This window comes from Xenopus laevis, chromosome 7L (genome assembly GCF_017654675.1).
Source record: "Xenopus laevis strain J_2021 chromosome 7L, Xenopus_laevis_v10.1, whole genome shotgun sequence".
NCBI lineage: Eukaryota > Metazoa > Chordata > Amphibia > Anura > Pipidae > Xenopus > Xenopus laevis.
This window is the reverse complement of record NC_054383.1, coordinates 136,598,391-136,618,395: the sequence shown is the minus strand read 5'-3', so window position 1 is coordinate 136,618,395 and position 20,005 is coordinate 136,598,391. Positions and strand designations below refer to the sequence as shown.

The following is a 20,005-nucleotide window of genomic DNA, read 5'->3' as shown; positions in this document are numbered from 1 at the left end:
TATCTTTATTCCCTATAAATAACATTGGGATCACTGACCTTCCTATATATTTATCTTTATTCCCTATTAATAACATTGGGATCACTGACCTTCCTATATATTTATCTTTTTTCCCTATTAATAACATTGGGATCCACTGACCTTCCTATATATTTATCTTTATTCCCTATTAATAACATTGGGATCACTGACCTTCCTATATATTTATCTTTATTCCCTATTAATAACATTGGGATCACTGACCTTCCTATATATTTTATCTTTTTCCCTATTAATAACATTGGGATCACTGACCTTCCTATATATTTATCTTTATTCCCTATTAATAACATTGGGATCACTGACCTTCCTATATATTTATCTTTATTCCCTATTAATAACATTGGGATCACTGACCTTCCTATATATTTATCTTTATTCCCTATTAATAACATTGGGATCACTGACCTTCCTATATATTTATCTTTTTTCCCTATTAATAACATTGGGATCAGCTATCATTTTAACAAATAGCAGCCAGGTGACAACCCCAGTTACAACACAAGCCGGTTATTTGTTCTTGTACCCAGGACATTTGCTGTTCACGTCATTGAGCGGTTTGTTAGCTCCTCCGGTCTGTAGGCATCTCAGATACCTGTGGCTTGAACGAGTTCCCAGAAGAATTGCCGCTCTCAAAGTTCTCTAATGAGTTTGTAACCAAAGGTTGCCGTGAGCCAGTAACATTGTCATCCCCATTGTTTCGCATCTGGCCACGTCTCAGGCAAAAGTCAGGCTTTCTTTTATCTGTTGACTATCACAGGGGCTGGGCGACTGCCGACAACTGTTATCCTGACACGACGTGTAACAGTAATTAAGAAATAAGCCTCTTGCCCAGTTTCACAGTAATCATTTAGCTTAAGTAACTTCCATGGTCCGCTGCTTCAAAAATCGCCATTAGCCTACGCTACTTACCGCCAGAAAATTTCTTATTTTCTGCTTTTCATCGGCCTCGGCCTGAAATGTTCACGTTGCAGTATTTATACATTTGCGCTTAAACAATGACAATAAACACGTTCATGGACTGTTACAAATCAGAAATTTGTACCATTTTCCTCACCTCCTTCTGGCCTGCGTCGGGCTCCTCGGAGATTCTTAGTGGCAAAAAGGATCCATAAATGTTGTTGTTTTTTTCAAATAATTAGCAGGTAAGATCAAGGGTGTAACTACAGAGGAAGCAGACCCTGCAGCTGCAGGGGGGCCCAGGAGGTATAGGGGCCCCACGAGAGCCTAATTCATATACAGTTTCAATAAATATTGGTAAAACAAGTCAACCGCTAAACATTTTGGGGGCCCAATAATAAATTTGCTATGGCACCCAATATCTAGTTACACCAGTAAGATGTCAGTCATATGACGGCATTCTATCTTTTTCCTTTTCTTTTTCTTCTCTTATAAAGGAGGGCAAGGTTTGTTCCTTAAAGGGATACTGTCATGGGAAAAAAATTTTTTTTCAAAAAGAATCAGTTAATAGTGCTGCTCCAGCAGAATTCTGCACTGAAATCCATTTCTCAAAAGTGCAAACAGATTTTTTTATTTTCAATTTTGAAATCTGACATGGGGCTAGATATTTTGTCAATTTCCCAGCTGCCCCAAATCATGTGACTTGTGCTCTGATAAACTTCAATCACTCTTTACTGCTGTACTGCAAGTTGGACTGATATCACCCCCTCCCTTTTTCCCCCCAACAGTCAAACAAAAGAACAATGGGAAGGTAACCAGATAACAGCTCCCTAACACAATATAACAGCTGCCTGGTAGATCTAAGAACAACACTCAATAGTAAAATCCAGGTCCCACTGAGACACATTCAGTTACATTGAGAAGGAAAAACAGCAGCCTGCCAGAAAGCATTTCTCTCCTAAAGTGCAGGCACAAGTCACACGATTGAGGGCAGCTGGGAAATTGACAAAATGTCTAGCCCCATGTCAGATTTCAAAATTGAATATAAAAAAATCTGTTTGCTCTTTTGAGAAATGGATTTCGGTGCAGAATTCTGCTGGAGTACCACTACTAGCTGATGCGTTTTGAAAAAAACATGTTTTCCCATGACAGTATCCCTTTAAACCTATTCCATTTTATAAATTTACTCTGTTAAGTTCTAACTAAATATGAACTTGTTTTAGTTACCACCACAAATGTATTGGTTGCCCCATCAGAAGCTGCTCCTTTTCTCTCTGGCAAAGAGCCTAAAGCACAAGGCTTTAGATTTTGGGGGTTCAAGCTCCAACCCCAGTCATCATTGTGGCCCACCCCCATAGTTCAGAGATGCCCATTTACATTGCAGCAGAATATTTTGGAATTTTGTAGGACATTTACTTATTATGTAACTTAGGAACATATACAATGGGGGTGCTTAGTAGCTGCTATTGCACCATGTCCTGGTCTGATTCTTCAGCACAAAACGGAAACCTTCTGTGTGTTTATAAATAATGATCCGCTGTTGTGGAGAAACGACAGGACTCTTAATAATACCTGTTGCTTTAGGCCCCTCATTCTTCCCCGTAGGAGGCTGAGAAGCGCTGTTTAAATATGATTATGAGCTTTGATTCCTGTGGAGCTTTACCTCATTTCAAGGATTCTTCTCAAAATCTGGAAAAGAAGGAGGAGTTGAGAAGCAGAGGGCGAGAGTAAGCGTTGTTTTAGGCACACGAGTCTTATATAAGCACAGTTGGTTCCTGTGCTGTTTTTTCCGGCAGTGTCAGTCACCTTGGGCCGTCTCCTCCCTACAGGTCATCCCCTATGTCAGGCCTTCAGAATGTTGGGAATGGTCCCCATATAATATTCCCAGTGACCAGAATCTTTATATCACAAACAGATCTCCTGTATTATTGCACTTGAAGGACAACTGTTGACCAATGAGTCATATTACATCTAATAAAGGTCCCCATAGACGCGACGATTCTTCTTCTTTGGTGAACGACCGATTTCAGTGCAGTCCGACCAATCCGTCAAATTATCGTGCGGTTAGTAGGATTCGAACGATCGTACATCTTTACAATTTTTCGGCCGACATCTGTCAGAAAATTGATCGCCCATCTTTATCGGTCCCAGTGCAATGTATCTATGTTTGCTGGGCCAAGCAGAGGGCTACTCTTCAGTTTTGCTGGCAATATCTCCTGAAATGGTCTTTTTAGTTGATGGATACATTTAAATAATCATTTCGAGATAATCGTGGTCTCACAATAACGATTGGATCTTTTAAAAATCTTTACATCTATGGCCACATTCTACTGTAAAAAGAGTTGGGGAGCAACACAAGCACGAAAAAGTTCCTCGGATGCCAAATAAGGGCTGTGATTGGTTATTTGGTAGCCCCTATGTGGACTGGCAGCCTATAAGAGGCTCTACTTGACACTATACTTAGTTTTTATACAATGAAAACTTGCTTCCAAGTCTGGAATTCAAAAATGAGCCCCTGCTTTGAGGACATTGAGCACAACATCCAAGGGGTTGGGGATCACTGCTCTAAGGGCTAGTTAACCCTGGGAATTTTAGTTGCCCATCTATTCCTTTGCAGTTCAGGCAGTCCCTAGAAATAGCTGCTTTTTCCATTCTGGCATCACCTCTGTCTTATCCTTGGGCAGATAGACATATTGACAAACCTTTGTTACTGGGCATATGCTGCAATGAAGTCTCTTAGCTTTATTTGTTGGTATCTTCGACTGCAATGTGGGTTTAATCAGACCACTGACCTGGTCATCTGAATTAAGGTGGCCATCATAGACGAAACAATGCTGTTGAGCTTACAATCTTTCACTGACTTTGAAGTGTTTAAAGGAGAACTAAAGCTTAAATAAATAATAGGCTAGAAATGTTGTACATGATGTTTTGTGCTTCTGTACCAGCCCAAGGCAACCACAGCCCTTTAGCAGTAAAGATCTGTGTCTCCAAAGATGCCCCAGTAGCTCCCCATCTTCTTTTCTGCTGATTCACTGCACATGCTCTGTGCTGCTGTCACTTACTGAGCTTAGGGAGCCACTCACAATATACAGTACACATAGAATAGAAATGTCACAATATAAGGCTGATTAGTAATTAATACACATAATTACTACATGGCAGCACAGAAACCAGTGCAATTAGCATCAGAATTGAATAATCAGCAAACCTGTAGCATCAGCTTATATTACAGCCAGGGAAGCTCATTTTCTGCTGGATAATTAGTGACGAGCCCTAAGCTTAGCTTCTCAACAGCCAATCAGAGCCCACTGAGCATGTGAGTGTCACAGACACTTTCCAAGATGGTGACCCCCTGTGACAAGTTTGAAGTCCTGGATCATTGCTGCTATTGACAAGCTCAAACTTTAGCCTCGTGCAATAAGTTCACTATATAAAATAGGCCATTTTCAGCCACAGTCATTTGTAGGGTTTAGTTCTCCTTTAAGAGCTTTTGCAGGGCTCTCAGTCAAACTTGCAGCTTTCCAGCTGTTTCAAGCGGTTGCTAAGGATTCTGGGAGGTGTAGTTCACGCTGGCAAGCAGTTCACATGTCTGACAAATCATATCTACGGGAATCCTGACCTTGGGCCGGGGATCGTCGAATACAAATATCAAACTGATTAACCTGTAAGTGCTATTAACTCTGTATGTCGCAGGAAGCCTCTGCCAATCACTGGGTTCTTTGTGTCTCTTAACTGGAAAGAGATTTGCTATTAATGAAGAAAGGGGTTAAAAGAAAAACCCAAGCTTTTCTTTTTTTTTTTTTTTTAAAAATGCTTTAAATAGACCCCATTTTCTCACCCTCAACACCCCGCCTGGTGTCTTTACTGCCATTGACTAGAGGGGGTTTTAATATTCCGCCAGCACCTTCGGCAGGAGCAGCGAGGCCGGGTTCACATGTCGGAGTTTATTGATATCACATTGGGCTGTTCAGGGCTGTCACTGGCACATTCAGCGTCAAACGGCCCCCTAAGGTGCAGCCTTTAGCCACTCGAAACAGATCAGCCATGAAAAGAAGCCCTCGGAGCTTTCTGCAAGGTGAGACAATGAGAGGCGTCTGAGCAGCGAGTGACAAGCTCCAGAAAAGCCTAAACACGCTCCACCCTCTCTGCTTTCTTCTCCCAAGTTGCAGTCATTCAGCTTTTTTTCCCTTTTTTTTTTAAAAAAAACCCCAAAACATCTTTTATTCTCTATTCCAAACTGAATAAAACCAAACTTAAAAAAAAATCACAATTACAGGTAGACTTTTCACTGGGAGCCTCTTAAATAATATAACTTAACGGATCTCAAAAGTCTGGAACTGTTCAGTCATCTCTTTCCTCATTGGCCTTGTTCCTTGTCCATATATATATATATATATATATATATATATATATATATATATATAGACAAATACAAGATTCCTCTGCACTCAACCCATTATCAATATATTTAAGACATAGACATTTTGTGCTACTGCTACTGAAAAATGCCTTACCCTTTAAACAAAACAGGGATTGTTTGTCCATATATTGCAATATATTTAAGCTGAACAACTATGTCAAAGTCATCCCATATCTGGCCAGTCCTACGCTTAATTTTATCTGATTCATTAAGAATTCTATTGCTTCATTATACATTTTATAAAGGGACTAAGTTTTACCTGCAACTTAACTTGCTGCTTTCAAAGTAAAACTCCCAAACTTGGCTGCCCTTTTATTAGACACCAGTGGGATCACCTGACTATAGCTGGGAAGGGAGGGGGCTACAACATGGAGCTGGTCACTGCTCCTGTATAACTATAACAAACAAGGGAAAGTTGTGCTCACCACTAGTTTTTAAAACCATTAGGCGGGGGTGCAATGAGGCTGTGACCACAAAATACATATAGTCAAATACAAGATTCCTCTGCACTCATATATATATATATATACACATTACTAAAAGAACCGCACTTCCAGGGCTTATTGGGTGAAAAATAAAGTTTATGTTTTATTTCAACATTTCGGCTCCATCACTTGGGCCGTCTTCAGGAAGAGGGCCCGAGCGATGGAGCCGAAACGTTGAAATAAAACATAAACTTTATTTTTCACCTAATAAGCCCCAGAAAAGCGGTTCTTTTGGTAATGTATGAATAGTTGATTTGACCAGCACCCAGGCAGTTTCTGTTTTGTGCTTGAGTGCACCAGGCAGGACTGGATATATATATATCCCCCATCTTACCCATTTGGATCTTGGAAAAGTCTTTGTTTAGGTTGTTAAACATAAGTGGAGGAGAAAACCAGATGTTGGAGCAAGGCACTCAAATAGGTCACCCATGGATCAGATAAATGTTTCAAGTGTATGAAACACTCATGGCTGACACAATTTGTGTCTCAGACACTGAGGGGCAAATTCACTAAAGGACGAAGCGCCTAACGCTAGCGTTAATTCGCCAGCGTAGCGCATTTTCGTTAATTTGCCGATTCACTAACAGACACAGGCGTAACTTCGCTAGTGTTACTTCACACCCTTGCGCCTGGCGAATTTGCGCAACGGACGTAACTATGCAAATTCACTGACGCGCGCATTTTTCTGAACGCTACCTTTTACGCCAGACTTCCTTCATCACCTCAGACCAGGTGAAGTGCAATAGAGTAGATAGGGATTGCTTCAAAAAAAGTTAAACATTTTTCTAAGTCCCAAAAAACGCTGGTGTTTTTTCTTTTTTTATGGGTGATAGGCTGAAAAAGATTGAAAACATTTTTGGGGCTCCCCTCCTTCCCCCCTACATTTCCTAACTCATGGCACCTTAACTATACAGTGGGCACATGTGGAAGGCAAAATAAATATTTTATTTGCTGTTTTGAAGGTTTCCCAGGCTTGTGTAGTGATGCTACGTATTCCTCCATTGTAACTTCAATTTGGCGCCGTATGCAAATTAACCATTGCTAGCGTAACTTCGCTTTGCTTGGCGAATTAACGCTAGTGCAACTTCGCAACCTTACGCTTCCCCTGAGCGCAAGTTCGGATTGTAGTGAATTTGTGTAGCTCTGGCGAAAATACGCCTGGCGAAGTGCGGTGAAGCGGACGCTGGCGCAACTACGAATCTTAGTGAATTTGCGTCATAGGCAGAGGCCCAGGGTACCGCACGGACATGGAGCACCTTTTCGTTCAGTACAAAATGTGTAAACCGGTTCAATTCATGTGAGTGGGAGGTTAGTTATGAAAAAACGTTTACGCATTAAAATGGTTTAACAACCTCTGCCATTGACTGGTAAATGAACTCGGCGGGTGGTGAATATTCGAATTAGAACGGTTTCCAGGCTTTAGATGTAAATCTCAAATTCAAATTTCCATTTAAGTCGGTGCTTTTAAATTAGAATTTGTGAGTTTTGACACAAATTCGAAAATTCGAATTTGCCATTCAAACCTTAATAAATCTGGCTGTACTGTAGGGGTGACTATTAAACCGGGCAACCATCAAGAACAAGCATTGAAATTACAGACTGAGAATATACGTATTACTATCAGATATCAACGACCCGTTTAATAGCGTGTGTAGAGGAGCAATGTGGCTAAAAGAAATAGAATTAACATGTACACGTGGCAGGATCAATATAGAAATGGGAGTGAGAGGCAGAATTCCATTAACCTCTGTGCTGCGGTGCAATGGAATATTTAAATAATGAGCAGCAAGTTGTTATGTGTGTGATCACTGACAGCAGCAGGGGCACTCGGAGTGGAAGCGCAGGTTATGCGGGGGGTTCCTATGGCTCATAGGCAAAGAAATAGATAACGGTCCTTTTGATCTAAAGTTGGACATACATTAAAGGACACACTGGTTTGGTCTAGTCAGTAATTAAACAATTATTCAGTGGGCGGAGCTGAATGTCCACAGCTCTATCAGATCACAGTGGGGACCAGAAAAAATACAAATACAGATATATACAAATACTGTTATCCAGGGACCTGGGTTTTCCGGATAACGGATCTTTCCATAATTTGGATCTTCATTTTTTATGAGCCCCCACCCGATTTTCCACCGGTTATTTATCGAAATCCGATATCTTTTGATTAAAGGAAAACTATACCCCCCAAACAATGTAGGGCTCTATAAAAAGATATTGCATACAACAGCTCATATGTAAAACCCTGCTTCATGTAAATAAACCATTTTCATAATAATATACTTGTCTAGTAGTATGTGCCATTGGGTAATCATAAATAGAAAATTGCCATTTTAAAAAATAAGGGCCGCCCCCTGGGATCCTACGATTCACTGTGCACACAAACATACCAACAAACCATACATGTTAGGTCACATGAGCCAATTAACAGACAGAGTTCTGTCTTTTGCTTCAAAACTTCTTCCTGTTACAGTTAGAGTTGCAGTATTTCTGGTCAGGTGATCTCTTCCTGTTACAGTTAGAGCTGCAGTATTTCTGGTCAGGTGATCTCTTCCTGTTACAGTTAGAGCTGCAGTATTTCTGGTCAGGTGATCTCTTCCTGTTACAGTTAGAGCTGCAGTATTTCTGGTCAGGTGATCTCTTCCTGTTACAGTTAGAGCTGTAGTATTTCTGGTCAGGTGATCTCTTCCTGTTACAGTTAGAGCTGCAGTATTTCTGGTCAGGTGATCTCTTCCTGTTACAGTTAGAGCTGCAGTATTTCTGGTCAGGTGATCTCTTCCTGTTACAGTTAGAGCTGCAGTATTTCTGGTCAGCTGATCTCTTCCTGTTACAGTTAGAGCTGCAGTATTTCTGGTCAGTTGATCTCTTCCTGTTACAGTTAGAGCTGCAGTATTTCTGGTCAGGTGATCTCTTCCTGTTACAGTTAGAGCTGCAGTATTTCTGGTCAGGTGATCTCTGAGGCAGCACACAGACCATCACGAAATGGTGGTTCAAGGCAAGAGATGTAAAAGGACAATATTTACTTACATATATATTCCAGTTTGGTAAGATTCTTTAATATGCCACTTAATATGATGTAAACTATCTGTTGCTTAAGTGTTCATTTTGGGGGTATAGTTTTCCTTTAAGTAAAAAAAAAGGCCGACCAAATTAGAATCAACGATATGACCTTATTTATCATTGAAAAAAATTGATAAGGAAAAAAAACTTAAAGTATTCATGATTTTGCGAAAAATGCTCGAATTTGTCGTGAAATTGCTTGAAACCCCTAATTTTTTGCCAAAATGCAGCTCAGACCATATCTTCAAATTTGAAATTGACTTCTACAAGACCCCGACAGCTTGGAGATGGAGTATTTTCAAATTCTGACTTTTTAACAGCCTCAGAGTATAATAAATCACTAAAAATTTGAGTTTTATTTTTCTACTAAAATTCGGATTTTATTGTAAAAAAAAAAAAACTTGGCATCCGGAATTTAATAAATAACCCCCTTAATTGACAGCATTTCTGCGGTCTGACCTCAATCTCATTGTTTCTTAACTAGACTAGACATTATCCAGTGAGAGTCCAAACCACTATTTATTGCTGAAACATGTTTGTGTTAATTATATTATATATACATATATAAGAATGTGTGAAAGAGATTTGCTCAATCATTAGGGAGGAAGCAAATGGTAAGTATTTTTAACGTTGTCTTTTTACTCAATATAAATCTTTTGTTCTTATATGCCCCTTAATAAAAAGCTTCTCTAACCTACAATAAAGCAATTATTTTCTGTATTTTTACAATTCAGATAGAGCAATTTGATAGTGATGGGATCAATCTGTCTCGACGATTTAGGCGTATGAGATTATTTTTTAAATCTGAGATTCCCCAAGAGTGTTGAAAACAATACTCCAATGCCAACTCGTTCCTCTTATTTTGGGTTTTGCCACAGAGAGACCCCAGCTGTGCTTCCCCACTGTGACTCAATGCTGCCCCTTGGTGACAGGTCAGCGGAACTATTCATGTTAGTGGGGCTCCTTCCCTCGGTTTTGCATCTCTAGACATTTAATGAAAAATGCAGAAATCAGTTATATTTAATAGATTCTTAAACAAGAAATGTCAATGACTTTGGAATAACTTAAAAAATGAACAAACCTGTTAAAGGATTTGAGAATGCAATAAATGTTTCCATATTGTACTGCCTGGGAAATATCAACGTCTGCACGGTTGCTAGGAATTCCACTCTAGAAGAATCTAAAGTGTTGTTTTTTTCTTAAATAGTCTCCTATGTTGTTCTGGTTAAAGGAAAACAGAAAGGCTCTTTTTATATGGGGGTGCCATAAGTTGGGCACCCCAAGTGATCGCATGTACTTACCTAAAACCCCAGGCCGATGCACCGATTAGGAGAAAACTTTTCTTCCAGCAAACACCACGGTGCGATCATCTTCCAGCTTCTTCTACTGTATCTTTAAATTTCCCAGAGCAGACGCATGAGCAGTAGAACGAAATAGCCGACTTCTTCGCTAAAGTTCGGTTTTCCGCTTTTGAGCTTCTATTTCGCATACACAGCCGCGCAAAAAAAAGAAGAAGCAGGAAGACGATCACTCCATGGTGCTCGCTAGAAAAATCCTGGGCAGGGCCAGATTTTTAAAGGCGGTGCCCCAAGGCTTCTTGTGCGCTCGCCGCTGCCGCCCCTAAAGTTTTGCCGCCCTAGGCAAGGGCCTTTTTGGCTAGCCACAAATCAAGGCCTGATCCCGGGCCGGTGCAGTTTTCTACAATTGGGTCTATGGGGCAAATTCACTAAGATGCGAAGTTGTGCCAGGCGCAACTTCGCCGCACTTTCGCCGCACTTCGCCAGGCATAGTTTCGCCAGGGCTCCGCAAATTCACTAAAATCCGAAGTTGCGCACAGGGGTAGCGTAAGGTTGCGAAGTTGCGCTACCGTTGATTCGCTATATAAAGTGAAGTTACGCTAGCGAAGGCTAATTTGCATACGGCGCGAAATTCAAATTTCAATGGAGGAACACGTATCTGCACTACAAATGCCAAGAAAACCTTCAAATCAGCAAATAAAAATTTTATTTTGCCCTACACATGTGCCCACTGTCTAGGTAAGTTGCCATGAGTCAGGAAATGTAGGGGGGAGGAAGGGGAGCCCCAAAACAATTTCGATCTTTTTCAGCCTATCAGCCATCATGTAGAAAACACGCCAGCGTTTTTTTGGGGCGTAGAAAAAAAATTGATTTTTTTTTAAACAATCCCTATCTACTCTATTGCGCTTCGCCAGGTCTGAGGTGGCGAAGGAAGTCTAGCGTAAAAGGTAGCGTTCAGTACACTGCGCAAGTTAGTGAATTTGCGTAGTTTCGTCGCTAGCGAAAATTCGCCTGGCGTAAGGATGCGAAGTAACACTAGCGAAACTACGCCAGCGTTCGTTAGTGAATTTGCGCAGTAGTGAAAATGCCAAACGCTAGCGAATTAACGCTAGCGTTCGGCGCTTCGCATCTCAGTGTATGTATCGGTTGCTCTATGACTTCACCCGCAGAAGTGAGGTCTCCACTAATGATACAGGACTTGGTCTGACGACAAACCCCCAAAAAAGTACATTTATGGGTCGACGGACAATGGTTGGACAGGCAGTAATGCTTGAGCTAAGGAATATGCTGAGTGCTATTCAACAGCCTTTAGTATCACCTTGATAGAAAGGGTTGTGGACAGTTGAAGTTTTTTGAGGACCTTCAGGTACGGCCCAGAACATGTCATTGCACCTTCAATTGAGACACTTAAGTAGCAGTTGCTTTTGACTTTTGTCGATTTGGTTATTTGAACAAAAAGACCTTCTTTAGTCGCCCATATAAATGCGATTGCATATGTTCTAACTGTAGGCTTAAGGTGGCCATACATGGGCAGATTAAAGCTTGGTCCTTTAGACTGATGTGGCAGCTTATCTGTTCATGTGTGGGGCTCCCAACGGGTCAGGCCAAAAATCGGGCAGATATCAAGTTTGATTTTTTTTCTACGATCCAGGACTGCATCAGACAGTTGATGCGGCCCTGCGACCCATCAGCACCCAGGGCCGAATGTTCGGATCCACCCGGGCATATCGGGTTAAGATCCGCTCGTTTGGAGACCTGTCCAAACGGGCGATCTTATAGTGTAGGACCACCTTAAAGCTGGCCATAGATGTAAAGATTTTTAAAAGATCTTTTCGTTATATCGAAATGATTGTATAAATGTACGATTTGTCCGTCAACTAAATAGACCATTTCAGGCGATATTGCCAGGAAAAATGAGGGGAGCTGCCTGATTGGCCCTGCAAACATAGATACATTGCACTGGGGCCGATAAAAATATTTAACCTGGCCGATCAATTTTCTGACAGATGAAAAATCGCAAAAAGCACGATCGTTCGATTCCCACTAACTTCACGATAATTTGACGGATTGCACTGAAATCGATCGCTCACCAACGAAAAACCTTTGCGTCTATGGGGACCTTGACTCAGGCGGTCATTGAAGACAATTAGAAGGACTGGAGTAGAATCCAAAATGAAAGCTGTATTTAAAGAAAGTTTTCTTTTAATGTTGGACAGACAGACGATGGAAAGTTCTGAGTGTCAAAGAGAAGGGTCCCTGATACAGACCAGGGTTTAGTCTCTTGGTCTTGGGTCACACTTGACTAATTCAGCGCTGGGAATAAAAATAAAAAATCTCTTTCCTCCAGCATCTTCTTCCCTCAAATATAACCGTGCGGCTCCCCAGCCTCCAGCTGAGCTGTAAATGGCTTTTTCATTTTACCAACCCTGCGCCCCTGTCTGTTTGGTATTCAAGGGCAATACGCCGGCCCTCAGCGCCATTCTGCTTTGGTCGCATTACTTGATTAAAACGCATATAAACTATTACTGGATTCATTTTCCTGCTATTGCCGAACGCTGTGGATTCTAAACGAGGGTAAATTGTAATAACACCGTGGGGGGATGAGGGGAAGATGACGAGCAGTGCCCAATGCCTCGTTTTCTGGATTTATTGGGGGGTTGGGTAGAGAGAGAGAGATTACTAGACTTTTTATTTTTTATTGAACCTATGTTTTTATCTGCTCCACTGACTGTGAGCCCAATGAAATCCCATTTATTAGCACCAAGCTGACTCTCTTACACTTGAGCCTGTGCAATATGTTCCCAGCTGTTTGTGAGTTTGGGCTCTTCGTGCTCTGGATCTTGATATTTCATAGCCGCCCTCCACCTCCTTCCCATCAGATCTGACATAAAGCTTCAGCCAAGGAGCAGCTGGGAATCCTGATATTTCTACTTTCATTTTTTTTTTCCCTTACAAAAGTGAATTGGAGGTCATGGAAACAGGTCAGAGAGATTCCGACCTTGAGGCGTCTTGATTTCACATACACAATGTTGGATATCATTGTAATTTGTACAACTAGAAATTCATCCTCACAATATTAGTGAATAAGAAACACCAGGTTGTGGTTATCCCAGAACTCTCGCATAGTGTGAATTACTCAATATTGTGTCTGTATTTAGTTATATAAGTGATACGTTATTATTTCTACTTCCGCAGTAATCAAGAGGCAAATAAACACCGGGGAGAAATATACAAATGTATTTCTTGTATAAACTAATTTCAGTGTTTTTACAAAGTAAATCCAAAACAAAGTTTTGCTTTTTTATTGTGCTTCCATGCGGCTGTATATGTGTGTGTGTAATTGGCACCTGATGCCTTCAGCTTTGCCTCAAATGCATTGGTTTTGGGGAGCAAAAAGGAATGCGAGCAGGTGTTTAACTATAGCAGGGTGACTGTTCCCCAATGTTTCTATATATCTGTAACCTTGTTATGAGCTAAGGGGGCCCAGTCTGAAGGTCAGTTAGGGGAAGATTTGGGGTGAGTGTTTATTTGTGCCCTGGGTACCCCTGGAACTATAGCAGGGTGACACCCCAATGTTTCTATATATCTGTAACCTTGTTATGAGCTAAGGGGGCCCAGTCTGAAGGTCAGTTAGGGGGAGATTTGTGGTGAGTGATTATTTGTACCCTGGGTACCCCTGGAACTATAGCAGGGTGACACCCCAATGTTTCTATATATCTGTAACCTTGTTATGAGCTAAGGGGGCCCAGTCTGAAGGTCAGTTAGGGGGAGATTTGGGGTGAGTGTTTATTTGTACCCTGGGTACCCCTGGAACTATAGCAGGGTGACACCCCAATGTTTCTATATATCTGTATTCTTGTTATGAGCTAAGGGGACCCAGCCTGAAGGTCAGTTAGGGGAGATTTGGGGTGAGTGTTTATTTGTGTCCTGGGTACCCCTGGAACTATAGCAGGGTGACTGTTACCCCAATGTTTCTTTATATCTGTAACCTTGTTATGAGCTAAGGGGGCCCAGTCTGAAGGCCAGTTAGGGGGAGATTTGGGGTGAGTGTTTATTTGTACCCTGGGTACCCCTGGAACTATAGCAGGGTGACTGTTACCCCAATGTTTCTATATATCTGTAACCTTGTTATGAGCTGAGGGGGCCCAGTCTGAAGGTCAGTTAGGGGGAGATTTGGGGTGAGTGCTTATTTGTGCCCTGGGTACCCCTGGAACTACAGAAGGATGACTGTTACCATAAAGGCTTGATTGTACAAACAAAATTCTATTTTATCACACTTCTATAGATATGTGCATCAGTGTGGATCCAAGACAGCAGAACACAAAGAACCACTGCAGCCCCAAATGCAACAGCAGCTTCAGGTTGATTAAAGATCAGGACCTATAGTTACAGTTTTGAGGACTAGACTATTTTACTATGGGCTCAGAGCACGGTTACTTGTCCCAATAAGACAATGGTGTGAGAGTAGCAGCAATACATAGAGAATGGTCCCCTGTGTATCTGTACAAGAGACAATACTACGGACGTCTTGGAGATAAACCACTAGGAATCATGTAATTAAATCATGTCAGCAAAGGGTTCTTATTTTCTCCATCTTCAGCTGCTCTGCATGAAAATAGCAAGAATCCTGTTAATCACATCGTTGGTTTTGTTTGATCAGCGGCCTCTCTGGGAAAGACTCACACAGGGGCGACACAAGTACAATAAGTTGCTGCTCAGCCACATGAGATTGGGGGTTAAGGGCTCTTGATGGCTCAGGAGATGATGAAGGTCCAACACTCGTGCTCACACAGAGGCCAAAGGGCTCATCGACAATGGCGACATTCCCACTTAATCCTATTGATTTATTTAACACCAGGCTATGAGTATTCTGCCAGTAACAGGGAGACGCTCAGTTTAACCCTTTGTGGCCTCGAGGGCCCAAAAACACATCCCTGCCTTGTATTTAAATACATTCCTGTAAGTCATTTGTCAATATTAAGGTTTTGCATTGAAAGTGTCATGGTAGAATTACACTGGATTCTAATGGGATCACAAAGGAACCTAAATCAATTAAATATATATATATATATATCTATTTGGGATGTACTGTGGCTTACTGTGGTCAATTATTTCCATTGCTGAGGTCAATGGTAAATTACACAAAGTAAGAAAATAAGAAACAAGTTAAAATAATCAAATAAGAAATTCTGCTACTTTGCATTTGCAAGTAGCAGAAACATCGTGTCGATTCTCATTCATCCAGGTCATGATATATCTATAGGAATTACTCAATTCAACTGGACTTTTTGACTATTTGATTTATTTCTATAGATATTAGTCTCAGAAACCTTTTGTCCAATTCAGGTGCAGTTTGAAGGGCTTGTTCTTACTTTAATTTGATATAGAGAGGGATATTCAGAGACAATTTGCAATTGGTTTTCGTTTTTTATTATTTGGGATTTTTTATTTATTTAGCTTTTTATTCAGCAGTTTGCAGCTTTAGAAATGTCCGCTCTTTCCCTCAACATGAAATCTTCGCTCTTTCCCTCAACATGAAATCTCCGCTCTTTCCCTCAACATGAAATCTCTGCTCTTTCCCTCAACATGAAATCTCCACTCTTTCCCTCAACGTGAAATCTCCGCTCTTTCCCTCAACATCAAATCTCCGCTCTTTCCCTCAACATGAAATCTCCGCTCTTTGCCTCAACATGAAATCTCCGCTCTTTCCCTCAACATGAAATCTCCACTCTTTGCCTCAACATGAAATCTCCGCTCTTTGCCTCAACATGAAATCTCCGCTCTTTCCCTCAACATCAAATCTCCGCTCTTTCCCTCAACATGAAATCTCCGCTCTTTCCCTCAACATGAAATCTCCACTCTTTGCCTCAACATGAAATCTCTGCTCTTTCCCTCAACATGAAATCTCCGCTCTTTCCCTCAACATGAAATCTCCGCTCTTTCCCTCAACATGAAATCTCCGCTCTTTCCCTCAACATGAAATCTTCGCTCTTTCCCTCAACATGAAATCTCCGCTCTTTCCCTCAACATGAAATCTCCGCTCTTTCCCTCAACATGAAATCTTCGCTCTTTCCCTCAACATGAAATCTCCGCTCTTTCCCTCAACATGAAATCTCCGCTCTTTCCCTCAACATGAAATCTCCACTCTTTGCCTCAACATGAAATCTCCGCTCTTTCCTCAACATGAAATCTCCGCTCTTTCCCTCAACATGAAATCTCCGCTCTTTCCCTCAACATGAAATCTTCGCTCTTTCCCTCAACATGAAATCTTCGCTCTTTCCCTCAACATGAAATCTCTGCTCTTTCCTCAACATGAAATCTCTGCTCTTTCCCTCAACATGAAATCTTCGCTCTTTCCCTCAACATGAAATCTTCGCTCTTTCCCTCAACATGAAATCTTCGCTCTTTCCCTCAACATGAAATCTCTGCTCTTTCCCTCAACGTGAAATCTCTGCTCTTTCCCTCTACATGAAATCTTCGCTCTTTCCCTCAACATGAAATCTCTGCTCTGTCCCTCAACATGAAATCTCTGCTCTTTCCCTCAACATGAAATCTCTGCTCTTTCCCTCAACATGAAATCTTCGCTCTTTCCCTCAACATGAAATCTCTGCTCTTTCCCTCAACGTGAAATCTCTGCTCTTTCCCTCAACATGAAATCTTCGCTCTTTCCCTCAACATGAAATCTCTGCTCTTTCCTCAACATGAAATCTCCGCTCTTTCCCTCAACATGAAATCTCCGCTCTTTCCCTCAACATGAAATCTTCGCTCTTTCCCTCAACATGAAATCTCTGCTCTTTCCCTCAACATGAAATCTTCGCTCTTTCCCTCAACATGAAATCTTCGCTCTTTCCCTCAACATGAAATCTCCGCTCTTTCCCTCAACATGAAATCTTCGCTCTTTCCCTCAACATGAAATCTTCGCTCTTTCCCTCAACATGAAATCTCCGCTCTTTCCCTCAACATGAAATCTTCGCTCTTTCCCTCAACATGAAATCTCTGCTCTTTCCCTCAATATGAAATCTCTGCTTTTTCCCTCAACATGAAATCTCTGCTCTTTCCCTCAACGTGAAATTATTTTAAATAAGTCAAAAACCACAAATAATAAAAATGAAAACCAATTACAATATGTCTCAGAATATCACTCACTACATCATATTAACAGTTAATTTAAAGAAGAACAACCCCTTTAACACTGAATCATGAGCAAGTCAGGCAGCAGCCGCATCTCAGGGGACACAGGAGAACAAACATGGAAAATGTAAGAAGTGTTTCAGCATGTTTCTATATTAAATCTGTCATAACTGCGGCTGCCGTTACAGGGAACTGTGTGATTTGTAACGTATAGGACTTCTGTGAGTCTCCCGACTGCTTAGAGAAACACTAGAAACCATAAGACGTGAGAAACTAGATCTATTATTGCCATGTTCTTAATTGTGAGTGACATTACTGGCTGATTCCTACATTTATCCTTCATTTTACTGCGTGATTTGAGAATCCAGCTGTCGGGGTAATGAATCAAACGGCACATGCTGTATGTTAGGAATCTGTTAAAGGTTTTATATGAGTATAAAACGGTAAAAAGCCTAAACGTAAAGTCAAAATCACATTGAAGCTGTGAGCTTGTTGTTCCACAGGTTTCTACAGTATAAACAGGTATGGGACCTGTTATCCAGAATGGTCAGGACCTGGGGTTTTCCAGATAAAGGATCTTTCTGTAATTTGGATCTTCATACCTTAAGTCTACTAGAAAATCATGTAAATATGAAATAAACCCAATAGGCTGGTTCTGCCTCCAATAAGGATTAATTATATCTTAGTTGGGATCAAGTACAAGTTACTGTTTTATTATTACACAGAAAAATTAAATCATTTTTAAAAAAATTGGATGAAACGGATCCTGAAAGGAGATTTCCTTTCTGTCATTCGGAGCTTTCTGGATAAAGATAACGGATCCCATAACCTGTACAAGGGAATAACATATAAAACATTGTTAGTACTAATGTTCTGTGAACCATACTAATGGAAGCAATTTGACAACATTCAAGTATATAAATTCAAATAGACTGAATAATAATGTTCTGTGTGCATAATAATCTATTCTCTATACTTACTGCAGCACCCATATGCCTAAATACAAATATTCAAGTCCTCATTCTATACTGTCTATGGGAGACCGACAATTAAATCCTTACTGTTTTCTATCCTCCAGGAAACCGTATTGACGAGGGGTCGGATGTGGAATCAGAACCAGACCTGCCATTAAAACGCAAGCAACGACGCAGCCGTACAACATTCACAGCAGAGCAGCTGGAGGAATTGGAGAAAGCCTTTGAGAGGACACATTATCCTGACATTTACACCCGGGAAGAACTGGCACAGAGAACCAAACTTACCGAGGCCCGTGTCCAGGTGAGACCTGTGAATGGTTAAAGGGTGTAAACTCCACGATGCGTTTGGTGCCGACGCGTCGCCATGCGATGAAACGCATGCGACGCGTCGGATGTTGTGAAGAAACAGGAAGTGAAGGAGAATCGCATGTAAGAACTACATTTATCCGACTGTCGGATGAAAACACATGGTGACGTGTCTGCACCAAACGCATCGTCCCTTTCAGTAAATTGTAAGCTTCTGGGTCTGCAGCAGTCATTACATGAAGGTCAACGTTCCCTCTTTCACCAGCTGCTCCTTCCCATTGATTTGAAAGGGAAATACATCGCCCTGCTCTGTCTAATTAGTGCAGGGGACACTCACTTTGGTACTGGGGACAGATGTAAACTAAAGTTTATAAGCTGGAAATACAGATATGGGACCTGTTATCCAGAACGCTTGGCACCTGGAGCTTTCCTGATAACAGATCATCATCATCATCATTTATTTATATAGCGCTGTCAAGATACGCAGTCTTTCCTTAATTTTTATCTTCATACCTTAAGTCTACTAGAAAATCATATAAACATTAAATAAAGCCAATAGGCTGGTTTTGCCTCCAATAAGGATTAATTATATCTTAGTTGGGATCAAGTACAAGCGACTGTTTTATTATTACACAGAAAAAGGAAATCAGTTTTAAAATAATGGATTGTTTGGATAAGTGGGGTCTATGGGAGACAGCCTTTCTGTAATTTGGCGCTTTCTGGAGAACGGGTTTCCGGATAACAGATCCAATATCTGTATACATTATTGCCAGTGGTTGATAACAATGCTTGCTTTTCTGCAGCCCATTTAGAATTAATTGTATTAGTTTTGACCAACAACGCGGCACAACCTGGAACAGAATGGCACTGGGCGAGGGCAAACTACCCTGTCACTTCTGTGTTGCCTCCATCTCTGGCACAGACAAAGAACACATTAAAAATTAGGGATGCACCGAATCCATTATTTTGGATTCGGCTCAACCCCCCAAATCCTTTGCAAAAGATTTGGCTAAATACCGAACCGAATTCTAATTCTAAATTCATATGCACATTAGGGGTGGAAAGGGGAAAACATTTTTTTACTTCCTTGTTTTGTGATTAAAAAGTCAATCGATTTCCCTTTCCTCCCCTAATTTGCATATGCATTTGGATTCAGTTCGGCCTGGCAGAAGGATTCAGCCAATCCGAATCCCGCTGAAAAAGGCCGAATCCCGAACCGAATCCTGGATTTTCGGTGTATCCCTATTAAAAATCCCCTCATTATACCTCCAGGGTGTTTGCTTTTCCATTTAGAATTCATTACGTTGGTTTGGAACAACAACATGGGCACATAACTGCCTGCTGATATTGATCCTTCAGACTGATTCTGCAGCTTATCTGCCCGTGTGT

At 41.2% G+C, this 20,005-nt stretch overlaps 1 protein-coding gene across 4 annotated transcripts in view; it reads left to right on the top strand.

Moving 5' to 3' along the window:
* Positions 1-20,005, top strand: part of pax7.L (paired box 7 L homeolog) — a 113,903-nt gene that overhangs the window by 45,890 nt on the left and 48,008 nt on the right. For all 4 annotated transcript variants that reach the window (XM_018224609.2, XM_018224607.2, XM_018224608.2 and 1 more), the window contains 1 exon segment: positions 18,412-18,611. In XM_018224609.2, coding sequence (XP_018080098.1) covers positions 18,412-18,611 — 200 coding nt within the window.